General features: G+C 53.1%; 1 protein-coding gene across 9 annotated transcripts in view; it reads left to right on the forward strand.

Annotated features, from left to right (window-relative positions):
• TNXB (tenascin XB) overlaps nucleotides 1–13620 on the forward strand; it is a 61723-nt gene that overhangs the window by 37555 nt on the left and 10548 nt on the right. For 5 of the 9 annotated variants that reach the window (XM_032650531.1, XM_032650534.1, XM_032650533.1 and 2 more), the window contains 10 exons: nucleotides 776–1075; nucleotides 2370–2657; nucleotides 2932–3228; nucleotides 3750–4064; nucleotides 4190–4513; nucleotides 4903–5223; nucleotides 7435–7731; nucleotides 9441–9773; nucleotides 10164–10484; nucleotides 12294–12626. In XM_032650531.1, the coding sequence (XP_032506422.1) occupies nucleotides 776–1075; nucleotides 2370–2657; nucleotides 2932–3228; nucleotides 3750–4064; nucleotides 4190–4513; nucleotides 4903–5223; nucleotides 7435–7731; nucleotides 9441–9773; nucleotides 10164–10484; nucleotides 12294–12626 (3129 nt within the window). Of the gene's footprint in view, nucleotides 1–775; nucleotides 1076–2369; nucleotides 2658–2931; nucleotides 3229–3749; nucleotides 4065–4189; nucleotides 4514–4902; nucleotides 5224–7434; nucleotides 7732–9440; nucleotides 9774–10163; nucleotides 10485–12293; nucleotides 12627–13620 lie in introns of those variants that run through there. The other 4 variants (XM_032650538.1, XM_032650535.1, XM_032650539.1 and 1 more) reach the window with 4 other exon arrangements.

Here is a 13620-nt window from a genome sequence, read left to right on the forward strand (position 1 = left end):
AGGTCTGCTTCAGTCTCCTGTGGGGTCACTGCTCCTTCCCCTGGGTCCTGATGTGCATGCTAGTTTGTGTGTGCCCTCCAAGAGTGGAGTCTGTTTCCCCCAGTCCTGTCGAAGTCCTATAATCAAATCCCACTAGCCTTCAAAGTCTGATTCTCTAGGAATTCCTCCTCCTGCTGCTGGGCCCCCAGGTTGAGAAGCCTGACGTGGGGCTCAGAACCTTCACTCCAGTGGGTGGTCTTCTGTGGTATAAGTGTTCTCCAGTCTGTGAGTCACCCACCCAGCGGTTATGGGATTTGATTTTATTGTGATTGCGCCCCTCTGCCATCTCACTGTGGCTTCTCCTTTGTCTTTGGATGTGGGGTGTCCTTTTTGGTGAGTTCCAGTGTCTTCCTGTCGATGATTGTTCAGCAGTTAGTTGTGACTCCGGTGCTCTTGCAAGAGGGAGTGAGCTCACGTCCTTCTACTCCGCCATCTTGAACCAATCTCTGTAAAGGGTATTTTGAAGTTTCTGCAGTAATTTTAAGGTGATGTGACAATCTCTGTGATTCCTATTGGTGACAGGGTTACAGGCACTGCTAGTACCACCGTGGTTGGTTTCCTATATTCATCATTGAAAGAAATGCTACATTTCACTTAGAGATCAGTGCAAAAGAGATGTAACTGTTTCCCATCTCAGTTCAAAGCCCTCTAAGGCCCTCGGAGCCCAGGAGCCCTGTGAGGGGGGATTTCTCCTGCCAGAGGTCTCAGCCATGTTCTTTGTCCTCCTGGATCCTAGCTCCACTCTCTCCAGCCCCGGGCACAGAGCGCCCCCTTGAGCCACGTCTGGGGGAGCTGACAGTGACGGACGTGACCCCGGACTCCGTGGGCCTCTCCTGGACAGTCCCCGAGGGTGAATTCGACTCGTTCGTGGTCCAGTACAAGGACAGGGACAGGCAGCCCCAGGCGGTGCCTGTGGCTGCAGACCAGCGTGAGGTCACCATCATCGGCCTGGAGCCCGATAGGAAGTACAAGTTCCTGCTCTTTGGGATCCAGGACGGGAAACGCCACAGCCCAGTCTCTGTGGAGGCAAAGACAGGTGAGAGGGACCCCCACGAAGCTGAGCCTAAGGCCCCAGCCCTGCTGCCCTTCCTCACGCTGCCCTATCACCTCTCCCTTCCGCCGGGTCTCCGCTTCATCCACCTCTTCTGTTTTATTTGAAAAGCCACACTGCCTGCCCCGATCCCAGGCAGATGAGAACCAGGAAAATGGGGCCAGTTCCTGGATCAGTTTCCCCTGCTTACTTTTCCCCTCTTCTCATAATTCCTACTTCTATTGAACGGGGGAGCCTCCTTCAGACCCCTTCCTGGAAGGTGGAACAGGAGAAACAGCAGGGCTAGATACAGGGGAGGGAGCCAGGAGCCGTTCCACCTCCCTTGGCCTGTGAGTCCTCAGCCCTGTGTAGCCATCACCTCCTGAGGAGTCTTCCCTCTGACTCTCACCCAGTTTCCCACCTACTGGCCCAGACACACTGGGTCCCATATCTGCCTCCCCAGAGGGACCCCTTTCCTCCTCTGCCCTCTTCCTGGAGCTTCAGAAACTGGGGACCAGAGGAGCCCAAGACCGGCTGCCCAGTCAGACCCAGTCAGGCCCAGCCCAGCTGTGCCCCTGTCTTGGGTTTTGATCCAGGCACTCCCCTGCCCCTGGGGGCTCCCTGTTGCCAGAAAACTCTCACAATAACAATGCCGTCAGCATCCTTGCTGTCCAAGAAGTCAGAAGGCCAGCTCCTTCTCAGGCCTCGGGATGGCTTCTTGGGCAGATACCAGATCCTTCTCCCGTCTGAGCTCCCCTTCTTCTCCCCAAAACCCCCTCATACATAGGCAGCCCCCACTCCTCCACTGGGTCCTAGGAGGGTCACCGCCATCATAATATCTTACCTCCCCACCAGCTGTCTGCCCCCATCAGGGATCCTTTTCCCCCTCTGACATCCCCAGGACCCTTGGATTTCCCCAGGGAGCAGTCAGATGACAAAGAGTGGGTTCCTTGGCCAAAGGAAATAAGCAGACCAAGCCTGTGATAAGCTGTACCCTGCTAAGGAAATAGTCTCTACTAGGTGCTTAGAGCCTGGACAGCAAGAGGAATAAGATAAATAGCTAGCTAGGGAATCTCTTCTCCCAGAGATGTCTCAGGACAGAAGACCCCTCCCTGCGCTGGTTAAGTGGACAGAGGCAGGGCCAGTTGGGGATGCTGGCAGGCATGGGAGGGTGATGGAAATATTGGGGGGAAGCACTGATCATTTGGGCAGTTCTGGGTTTTTCCATTCTCCAGTGGGAGGCAGTCAAGGAGTCGTTTTGGAAAAAAAAATAAACACAAGAACCTTTCCTCTCTGTCAGTTGCTCGAGGTGACACCAGCCCAGGAGCCCCACCCCGCCTCGGGGAGCTGTGGGTGACAGACCCCACCCCAGACTCACTGCGCCTCTCCTGGACAGTCCCCGAGGGCCACTTTGACTCCTTCGTGGTCCAGTTCAAGGACAGGGACGGGCCCCGGGTGGTGCCTGCAGAGGGCCACGAGCGCTCAGTTACCATCGGCCCTCTGGACGCCAGCCGCAAGTACAGATTCCTCCTCTACGGCCTCCTGGGCAAGAGGCGCCATGGCCCCCTCACCGCCGAGGGCACCACAGGTGAGGGTAACCCCTGCAGGGGGGCATCTCTGATCTGGAGGCCAGGGGAAGATCCTTGTGGTCAGTTATGGTGGCTGCCATCACGGTGGTTGTTTGGCTTCAGCTGTTGTGGCTGGGATCCAGTGCCCCCTCTCCTTGCACAAGCCGGAAGATCCAGCCCTGCAGGTTGCAGGCATGGCACAGCCCTGTCTTTAGATCTCTCAGTCCTTCCCTTCAGCATCACCCAGCCTTCAAGAAACAACGCAACCATTTCCTCTCTGTGTTTCCATCTCAGAGACCCGGAGAGCTGTGGACGAGGCTGGAACAAAACCACGTCTGGGGGAGGAGCTGCAGGTGACCAGCGTGACATCAGACTCCGTAGGCCTCTCGTGGACGGTCCCTGAGGGCCAGTTTGACTCCTTTGTGGTCCAGTATAAGGACAGAGATGGGCAACCCCAGGTGGTGCCCGTGGAGGGCAGCCTCAGGGAGGTCAGTGTCTCAGGCCTGGACCCTGCCCGCAGGTACAAGCTGCTGCTCTACGGGCTATACGAGGGCAAGCGTGTGGGTCCCATCTCCACCATCGCCATGACCGGTGAGTGCAGCTGGGGGGAACACACTGTGCCTCCTGCCCGCCTGGCTCTCCTGGTCTGGTGGAGCCACACGAATTCAGAGCTTCCTACACTCCTTCTTTTGGGGGAAGGGATCAGCTTCATAGAGGCATAATTTACATACAATAAAATTCACCCATTTTAAGCTCATAATTCAATGAAACCATTACCACAACAAACATATAAAACATTGACTCCAGAAGTTTCCCTATGCTCATTTGCAGTCAGTTTCCCCACCCCCAGCTTCTGACAATCACTAATTGCTTTCTATCATTATAGTTTTTCCTTTCTAAGCTTTTCCTTTAACAGAATCATACAGTACACAGTTTTTTGTGTTTTTCTTGCACTTAACATAATGCTTTTGAAATTCATCACTGTGTATCAGTAGTTGGTCCTTTTTATTACTGACCTCTTGTCTTCACCTCCTCCCCTCCTTCCATCCTCTTGGAGAGTCTTGGTGCAGTGACAAACCAGTCACCCATCTCTACCTGTCTCTCTGAACCAGCCCCCAGGGAAGAAGTCGAAGCTGAGACTGAGGCCCCCAGCCCTCCAGCATCTGAGCCCCGTCTGGGGGAGGTGACTGTGGAGGAGGGCACCCCACACACCCTGCATCTCTCCTGGACCGTGATTGAGGGAGAATTTGACTCCTTTGAGGTTCAGTACACAGACGAGGAGGGGAAACTCCAAGTAGTCCATTTAGGGGGCAACCAGAATGACATCACCCTCTCTGGCCTGGAATCCGACCACAGATACCTGGTGAGCCTGTACGGTCTCCACAATGGGCAGCGTGTGGGTCCTGTGCACGTCGAGGCCCTGACAGGTGAGCAAAAGAACTCTGCCCACTCGGCTTCCTTCCAGGTGGCTGTGAGGGCCCGGAGGAGGGCAGAGTCCCCGTGGACACCGTGCCCCTCTCTCAGGTCCTTCTCTCTCCATGTCTGTGTTCAGCCCCAAATGAGGAAGAGAAGGAACCTTCAGAATCTCCCTCTACCACCCCTGAGCCTCACGTCATGCCTCGCCTCGGGGAGCTGGCAGTGACAGACGCCACCCCCGAATCCCTGAGCCTCTCCTGGACCATCCCCGAGGGCCAGTTTGACCACTTCCTGATCCAGTACAAGAACGGGGACGGACAGCCCAAGGCTGTGAGGGTGCCGGGGTACGAGGACGAGGTCACCATCTCGGGCCTGGAGCCAGACCACAAGTACAAGATGAACCTGTACGGCTTCCATGACAGCCAGCGCGTGGGCCCCGTCTCTGTCATCGGGGTGACAAGTGAGTGGATGGTGGAAGCCCCAGGGTGGGACCTCGTGGGAGGATCACCCTCTCTCGGGTGATGGGTGAGTGGGGTGCAGGAAGCCCCTCTACTCGAGTCTGAGCCATGGTGCCCTGTGTGCCTCTCCAGGCTCCCTGAGGACCAGTATGTCCCCCTGGGCAGGGAAGGGCCTCTGTGAGCCATGCTGGTGGCTGCCCTGGTCCCCCACAGCTGACCCTGGAGGCTCCAGGCATGTTTATGAGATATCAGCTAAGCAGGACCACCCAGCCCCAAGGACAGGCTTCTCTGAACTGACTTCAGGGCCCGGAGCCGGGGCCAAGGCTTGGGAGGAGACCCAAGGACATCACCTGGGACCCTGCCTCACCCTCTCTGTGTCTCTCCTTCTCAGCTACAGAGGAAGACACCCCCAGCCCCACAGAACCCAGCACAGAGGCCTCGGAGGCTCCCGAGGAGCCCCTCCTGGGGGAGCTGACGGTGACAGGATCCTCCCCGGACTCGCTGAGCCTCTCCTGGACCGTCCCCCAGGGCCAGTTCGACTCCTTCACCGTCCAGTACAAGGGCAGGGACGGGCCCCAGGTGGTGCGTGTCGGGGGCAAGGAGAGTGAGGTGACCGCTGGGGGCCTGGAGCCCGGGCGCAAGTACAAGATGCACCTGTACGGCCTGCACGGGGGGCGGCGTGTGGGCCCCGTGTCCACCGTGGGCGTGACCGGTGAGTGAGGGCCCTCGGGATGAGGTCTCAGGAAAGGTCTTATAGTAGAGCCTCTTGAGCGTCTTCCACTGAAGACCCAGGACCCTAAAACTCCTGAACCTCTAACCCATCCATTGTCCATTCAACACCTCAGGACAGGTGTGATCTGGGGGCAGGAAGAACGAGTTCCAGGGAAGTGCTTTGCCCATTTGAGAGAGGCCTTTGGGGACTGAGGCCTCCAAGTCAGTCATGCACTGACCTGTTTGTGGCTCTCTGCTTTGCCTGGGAACTCTGAAAAGAGCTCTTTTTGGGTGTTGGGACAAATGCCATGAAATGCTAATTCTCAACAAGTATTTATTACATAAAATTTCAAACATATACCCAAAGAGAAAGAATAGCATAATGAACTCCCATATGTCAATCATCCCGCTTCAACCAAAACTCAACCCCTGGCCAGTCTAGCTCATCCAGACCCCACTCACTTCCCACCCTCCCCGACTAGAATGTTTTCTTTATTAACAGCTTTATTGAGGTATAATTTACATACCATAAAATTCATCTGTTTTAAGTATACAACTTACCAATTTTAGTGTATTTACAGAGTTGTACAACCAGCATCACTTACTAATTTTAGAACTTTTCCATCACCTCAGGAAGAAACCTGGTGTCTAGACCCATTCCCATGCCCAGTTCCGGTCCCCACTAATCTACTTTTTGTCTCTGTAGATTTGCCTTTTCTGGACGCATCATATAACTAGAATCATACAATACGTGTTCTTTTGTGTCTGGCTTCTTTTACCAAGCACGGTTTTTTTGGTTTTTTTGGGGGGGGCGTTTTTGGGGTTTTTTGCGGTACGCGGGCCTCTCACTGCTGTGGCCTCTCCCGTTGCGGAGCACAGGCTCCGGACGCACAGGCTCAGCGGCCATGGCTCACGGGCCCAGCCGCTCCACAGCACGTGGGATCCTCCTGGACCGGGGCACGACCCCGTGTCCCCTGCATCGGCAGGCGGATTCCCAGCCACTGCACCACCAGGGAATTCCACCAAGCACATTTTTGAGGTTGATCCATGTTGTAGCATGTAGCAGTACTTCATTCCTTTATAGCCAAATAATATTCCATTGTATGGATATACTGCTGCAATATTTTTAAACTTACTTCATCATTACATCATTACACTCTTTACTTCATCATTACATTTTTTTTTTTTGGCTGCGTTGGGTCTTCGCTGCTGCACGTGGGCTTTCTCTAGTTGCAGCGAGCGGGCTTCGTTGTACTGCACGGGCTTCTCATTGCGGTGGCTTCTCTTGTTGCAGAGCAGGGACCCTAGGCGCGTGGGCTTCAGTAGTTGTGGCACACGGGCTCAGTAGTTGTGTCACAGGGGCTTAGTTGCTCCGCGGCATGTGGAATCTTCCCGGACCAGGGATCGAACCTGTGTCCCCTGCATTGGCAGGTGGATTCTCAACCACTGCGCCACCAGGGAAGTTCCCATTATTACATATTTAAGTGTACTGCTCTTTTCAAAAAGACTATTTAGAGAGGCTTCCCTGGTGGTGCAGTGGTTGAGAATCCACCTGCTGATGCAGGGCAAACGGGTTCGTGCCCCGGTCTGGGAGGATCCCACATGCCTCGGAGCGGCTGGGCCCGTGAGCCATGGCCGCTGAGCCTGCGCGTCCGGAGCCTGTGCTCCGCAACGGGAGAGGCCACAACAGTGAGAGGCCCACATATCGCCAAAAAAAAAAAAAAAAAAAGACTATTTAGAAATAACCATGATACAATGATTGTACCTTTAAAAATCAGATATCCAGATAGTGCTACAGTTTCCTGATTGTGTCATAATTGTTATTTTGCAATTTGTTGTTGGAATCAGGTCCAAGGAAGAAAGATAGGATGAAATTGGGAGAATTGGGATTTTAAATAGGGTGGTCAGGGAAGGCCCTAAAGGGATGGTGACATTTGAATGAAAGGAGGTGTGAACATGAGCCATGCAGACATCTGGGGAAAGAACATTCAGGAAGAGGGAACAGTCAGTGCAAAGGCCTTGAGGCAATAAGCTGCCTGGCACATTTGATGGACCATAAGGAGGCCACAAAGAGATGTTGATGCTCGTAAGCAGAAATGCATCTTAAGTTAGGCCCACAGAGCTGGCCCAACTTCTGGCCTGAATCCAGGAGAGCAGGGCCTCAACAGTTCCTTCCAGCAACAGGAACGGTTCTGTTTGCATCTCTTCCCAGCCCCTAAAGAGGAGCCCCCTGCCAGCCCCCCTTTGAAGCCACAGCTGGGAGAACTGACTGTGACGGACGCCACCCATGACTCCCTGAGCCTCTTCTGGAACGTCCCCGAGGGCCAGTTTGACCACTTCCTGGTCCAGTACAAGAACGGGGACGGGCAGCCCAAGGCGGTGAGGGTGCCAGGGCACCAGGACGGGGTCACCATCTCGGGCCTGGAGCCAGACCACAAGTACAAGATGAACCTGTACGGCTTCCACAGTGGCCAGCGTGTGGGCCCTGTCTCCACTGTCGGTTTAACTGGTGAGTGTACAATAGGACACTGGCCCTGCCCTGAGCTGGACTCAGTTTCCCTTTTATTGCCAGTATTCAGATGTTTTTCTCCCACTGTTTTTGAGACTGAGCCTCCCAGGCTACTGGGAGCAGTTCTGTGCCTGTCTGCACTCCAAGCCTTTGGTGTCACCTTAGCTGTCTCACCCTTTACACGTGGGCTTCTTGAGTCCTTGAAGAGGCAGTGTGCCAAAGAAATAGCACAGACTCAGGCAGACCTGGGGCTGGCCCTAGCCTCAGCCCATTAGAGCTGTGTGACCTCGAGGGAGTCACTCAGCCTCTCTGTGCCTCCCTATCCTTATCCATACAGAAGGAATAACCACACCTGTCTGGCAGGGTGGACATGAATGTGGCTTGTCTCACACACAATGTTTGATAACTACAGGCTCCCTCCTTCTGAGGAAGAAGATTAGTTCTTGAAAACCCTTGGGGTGAATTCTTAAAATTATCATTGATTTCAGTGGGTACAATTGTATTTGTTCCCCAACCCCCAAACTGATACCCATGTATGCTGTATCAACATGGAATCCTGCTAACATGGATACTATTACTTCAATAGTTAATATTAGTCATATGTGCAACTTAACAAGGCATTTTCTCTTCATTAATTACTCCCTAACATGGCTGTTGGTTGCTTCCGTTAAGCTCTTTTGTAGCTGTTACCCTCTACATGCTTAAAACCTGGTTCCCAAACACAATGGAGTTATGAAACACGATGATTTTGTAATTCAGCTATTAAGGCAGAATAAAACCCTGTGCAGAACAGAAAAGACAAAAAAAATCTGTGGGCGTGATGGGTCATCCCTGCTGTAAGATGGCAAGAGAATTAATACAAGGTCCAAAAGCAACCCATCTACAAAGATGATCTCATGTGGTCTCATCTCTTTGCCCTCAACTGTGAAATCTAAATTAGTTTCTCAAATGCTCAGAAAAGACTTCTAAACCAGAGGAGGTATTAAAGGAAAATACGAACCTGAGCACATGTACCTCCTGATGTGACGTGTCGGTTAGGTATGGTGCTATTACAAAGCATTAGTCCTGTCCCACTAAATGAATTTACTCAGCAGCTCCTACAGGTTCCATGCTGCACATGTTGAGGTCATGGGGGTCCCACCCTACCATCTTGACATCTCCACAAGTGTGTGCTCTGTCTGCTAGAAACTGAACATTCAAACCAGGGAAATGATGTCTTTTTTTTTTTTAATAAATGTATTTATTTATTTATTTGGCTGCGTTGGGTCTCCGTTGCTGTGCGAGGGCTTTCTCTATTGGCGGTGAGTGGGGGCTACTCTTTGAGGTGGTACGCGGGCTTCTCATTGTGGTGGCTTCTCTTGTTGAGGAGCACGGGCTCTAGGCATGCAGGCTTCAGTAGTTGTGGCACGCGGGCTCAGTAGTTGTGGCACACGGGGTGTAGAGCGCAGGCACAGTAGTTGTGGCGCACAGGCTTAGTTGCTCCGAGGCATGTGGGATCTTCCCGGACCAGGGCTCGAATCCGTGTCCCCTGCATTGGCAGGCGGATTCTTAACCACTGTGCCACCAGGGAAGACCTGGAAATGATGTCTTAATCCTGGAGCACTGACTTCCAGGCTGCAGGGTCCCTGGTGTGTCTGGGAGAAATCCATCCCCTGTTAGGAGGGCACCCACAAAGCATGTCCACCCATTCTCTTTGTCTCTTGATCCAGCCTCAGAAAAAGACCAAGAAATGACCTCAGCCCCAACAGACCTGCCCACCACAGCCCCCAAGCCTCCCGTCAAGCCGCACCTGGGGGAGCTGGCAGTGACAGACGCCACCCCTGAATCCCTGAGCCTCTCCTGGACCATCCCCGAGGGCCAGTTTGACCACTTCCTGATTCAGTACAAGAACGGGGACGGGCAGCCCAAGGCAGTGAGGGTGCCAGGGCACCAGGACGGGGTCACCATCTCGGGCCTGGAGCCAGACTACAAGTACAAGATGAACCTGTACGGCTTCCATGACAGCCAGCGCGTGGGCCCCGTCTCTGTCATCGGGGTGACAAGTGAGTGGATGGTGGAAACCCCAGGGTGGGACCTCGTGGGAGGATCACCCTCTCTCAGGTGATGGGTGAGTGGGGTGCAGGAGGCCCCTCTACTCGAGGCTGAGCCATGGTGCCCTGTGTGCCTCCTCCAGGCTCCCTGAGGACCAGTGTGTCCCCCTGGGCAGAGAAGGGCCTCTGTGAGCCATGCTGGTGGCTGCCCTGGTCCCCCACAGCTGACCCTGGAGGCTCCAGGCATGTTTATGAGATGTCAGCTAAGCAGGACCACCCAGCCCCAAGGACAGGCTTCTCTGAACTGACTTCAGGGCCTGGAGCTGGGGCCAAGGCTTGGGAGGAGACCCAAGGACATCACCTGGGACCCTGCCTCACCCTCTCTGTGTCTCTCCTTCTCAGCTACAGAGGAAGACACCCCCAGCCCCACAGAACCCAGCACAGAGGCCTCGGAGGCCCCCGAGGAGCCCCTCCTGGGGGAGCTGACGGTGACAGGATCCTCCCCGGACTCGCTGAGCCTCTCCTGGACCGTCCCCCAGGGCCAGTTCGACTCCTTCACCGTCCAGTACAAGGGCAGGGACGGGCCCCAGGTGGTGCGTGTCAGGGGCGAGGAGAGTAAGGTGACTGCTGGGGGCCTGGAGCCCGGGCGCAAGTACAAGATGCACCTGTACGGCCTGCACGGGGGGCGGCGTGTGGGCCCCGTGTCCACCGTGGGCGTGACCGGTGAGTGAGGGCGGGGCTCAGGCGGTCTTGGGGGAGAGCTACCTTTTCCTCATGGGTGAGCTGGTTGACTGTTCTGCTCTTTCACCAGCCTTTGGTCCCCTTTTATGTCCTCCCTCCATGGCCCTGGGCCATGACCCGTGTGTAGTGCCCTGGCCTTTGCCAACCTACAGCCTCACTGTTCACAGTAATGTGGCCTCCTCTGATGGTCAATCACTGGCTCCCTCCAAGGGTGAAATGTGTCAGGCACAGACCAAGCGTGACGTTACTAGAGTTTTCTTTTCTTTCCATCTTAATCACAAATCACAGCATTCTTTGTCATAACCAAAAAAAAGGAAGAAAAAACAACCCAACATCGAACCACATTGAGATGATTAAGTAATTAGCCAACATCTCTAAAATGACCTACTATGGCATCATTGAAATGTTTCAGCATAAGACAATTACTTTATATTATTACAATAAAGAAAGAGTTTAAAATTTTTGTAAGGAGGCTAATCACAGCCACTTGAAAATAATTTGCATGGTAAGACAACTGGAAGGAAACGCCCGTGGGATGCATGGTTTGTGAGACAGGATAGAATGTCCCAGTACTTTTTTTTCTGTTTTATTCCATTATGTGTCGTTTACATTTCCTTTAAATGACAAGCGTTTCTTTTATAATCAGGAAAAAAAAAATTTCAAAATGTCTTCTCCTCTCTTGTATTCCTTCTGTCTTTCCCCCTCATCATTCTTGCAACTTATTTCTGATTATGAAAAAGTTACAATTTCTAGTCTCTAAGAAATTAGGAGAAAAAAATCACAAGGTGAGTTAAATTCCAAAATTGCAGTCAGGCTGGCTTCTGTAAGTCACTGTCGGCCAGATTCTTATGCCTTGTGACAGTACTTCACCAGAGTTCCTCTGCATGTGGAAGAACACAGCCCCTCTGTGGGTCAGTCTTTTGCTGGGGGAGTCGCTGCCTCTGTGAGGGTCCCTCTCCTCTCCTGAAGATACTCCAGACAGAGGAACCCTCTATCATGCAAATCACAAGCACATGTGAAGTACAGAGGGACCCATGTCCCCATCCACATCCTCCACCGGCTTACTAATTTTTATAACTCAGGATTTCTTTTTAAGTCTGTATTTTTCTGTGAAAAGAATATAACAACATGATGGAAAGTTTGGAAAGTAGGGGAAAAAATCTCTTATCGGACCACCTTCTGACCCAAGAACCACCATTCACAACAACGTACGTAACACATCCTCTCTTTCTGCATTTTCCATGCAGCACATGTTTTAAGGTGGCAGAATATTCATATAATTCTTGGCTCTTACTTTTTTTGTACGCAAGTTACACTGAGAGCATTTATCCTGTGGCTACACAACCTGCATTAATCATCATTTTAATGGTTATTGGATGCTTTGTGGTGAAAGTGCCATAACAAAATTAATCATCTTCTGTGGTTCCTTTGGAGCCCTGACACATTTTGCTATCATGAATAATCCCAAAATGAACTCCTGTGATACAACTTTTCCTGCTTTTTAATAATTTTCTTAGGATAGCTGCCCAGAAATGAGATTATTGGGTCGAAGGAAATGAGCAGTATTTGGGCTCCTGACATGTATGTCTGAATTGCCTTCTGAAGGTTCATGGTGCCTGCCAGCCAGTATGTGATGGGGTCAAGCCCGTCTCAGTCTCTCCAGCATGGAGTCACCAAATGGTGCACCCAGAGGCTGAGCCAGCCTCCAGTGCTGCAGCCTGAGGAGTACCCTGCTGGATGCAATCAGGGCAAGTCACCATCTAAGCCTCTGCCCCCAATCTCTCTTCTCAGCCCTCCAGGAGGTTGTGGAGGAGACCCCCAGCCCCACAGAACCCAGCACAGAGGCCCCGGAGCCCCCCAAAGAGCCTCTCCTGGGGGAACTGATGGTGACAGGATCCTCCCCGGACTCGCTGAGCCTCTCCTGGACCGTCCCCCAGGGCCGCTTCAACTCCTTCACCGTCCAGTACAAGGATAAGGATGGGCGGCCCCAGGTGGTGCGTGTCGGGGGCGAAGAGAGTGAGGTGACCATTGAGGGCCTGGAGCCCGGGAGCAAGTACACGATGCACCTGTATGGCCTGCACGGGGGGTGGCGTGTGGGCCCTGTGTCCACCGTTGGCATGACTGGTAAGTGAATTTGGGGGAGTGGGATGCAGGGTGGGGAAGCCAGGTCCTGGAAGAGTTTCCCTTTATTACCATCTTTGTGAAAACATAAATATTCTAGACAGCACTTCTTCTTTAGGACATCAGGTGGCCTGGGGATCTTGTTAAAGGGCAGATTCAGATTCAGATTTGGGCTGGGGCCAGAGATTCTGCATTTCTAAAATCTTCCATGAGGGACTTCCTTGGTGGTCCGGTGGTTAAGAATCTGTCTTCCAATGCAAGGGACGCAGGTTCAATCCCTGGTCGGGGAACTAAGATCCCACATGCCACAGGGCAACTAAGCCCACACGCTGCAACTACCGAGCACACGAGCCACAACTAGAGAGCTCACGTGCCACAACTACTGAGGCCACGAGCCACAACTAGAGAGCTCACGTGCCACAACTACTGAGGCCACGCACCACAACTAGAGAGAGAAGCCCCTGTGCCACAATGAAAGATGCCACATGCCACAACAAGATCCCACGTGCCAGAGCTAAGGCCCGATGCAGCCAAAAAAAAAAGCAAATAGGGGCTTCCCTGGTGGCGCAGTGGTTGAGAGTCCGCCTGCCGATGCAGGGGACGCAGGTTTGTGCCCTGGTCCGGGAGGATCCCACATACCGTGGAGCGGCTGGGCCCGTGAGCCGTGGCCGCTGAGCCTGCGCGTCCGGAGCTTGTGCTCCGCAACGGGAGAGGCCACAACAGTGAGAGGCCCGTGTACCGCAAAAAAAAAAAAAAAAAAAAAAAAAAGCAAATAAAATCCTCCATGATGCTGATGCTGCTGGTCCAAGGACCACACTTTGCTAAAACTCCTCACAACAAAGGAATTGGACACTTTCTTAGAATCTATTGAACAGAATCATACTTGCATCCCTGAGTCCTCTCAGAGGCTCAGCCTCTGTGTAGTTGACTGGAGGCTGTGGAGGAAGACAGAGCATGCTCAGAATGCAGTGTCTTGACTGAAACGCCCCCTAGCCTC

The sequence above is a fragment of the Phocoena sinus genome, chromosome 11 (assembly GCF_008692025.1).
Source record: "Phocoena sinus isolate mPhoSin1 chromosome 11, mPhoSin1.pri, whole genome shotgun sequence".
NCBI classification, from domain to species: domain Eukaryota; kingdom Metazoa; phylum Chordata; class Mammalia; order Artiodactyla; family Phocoenidae; genus Phocoena; species Phocoena sinus.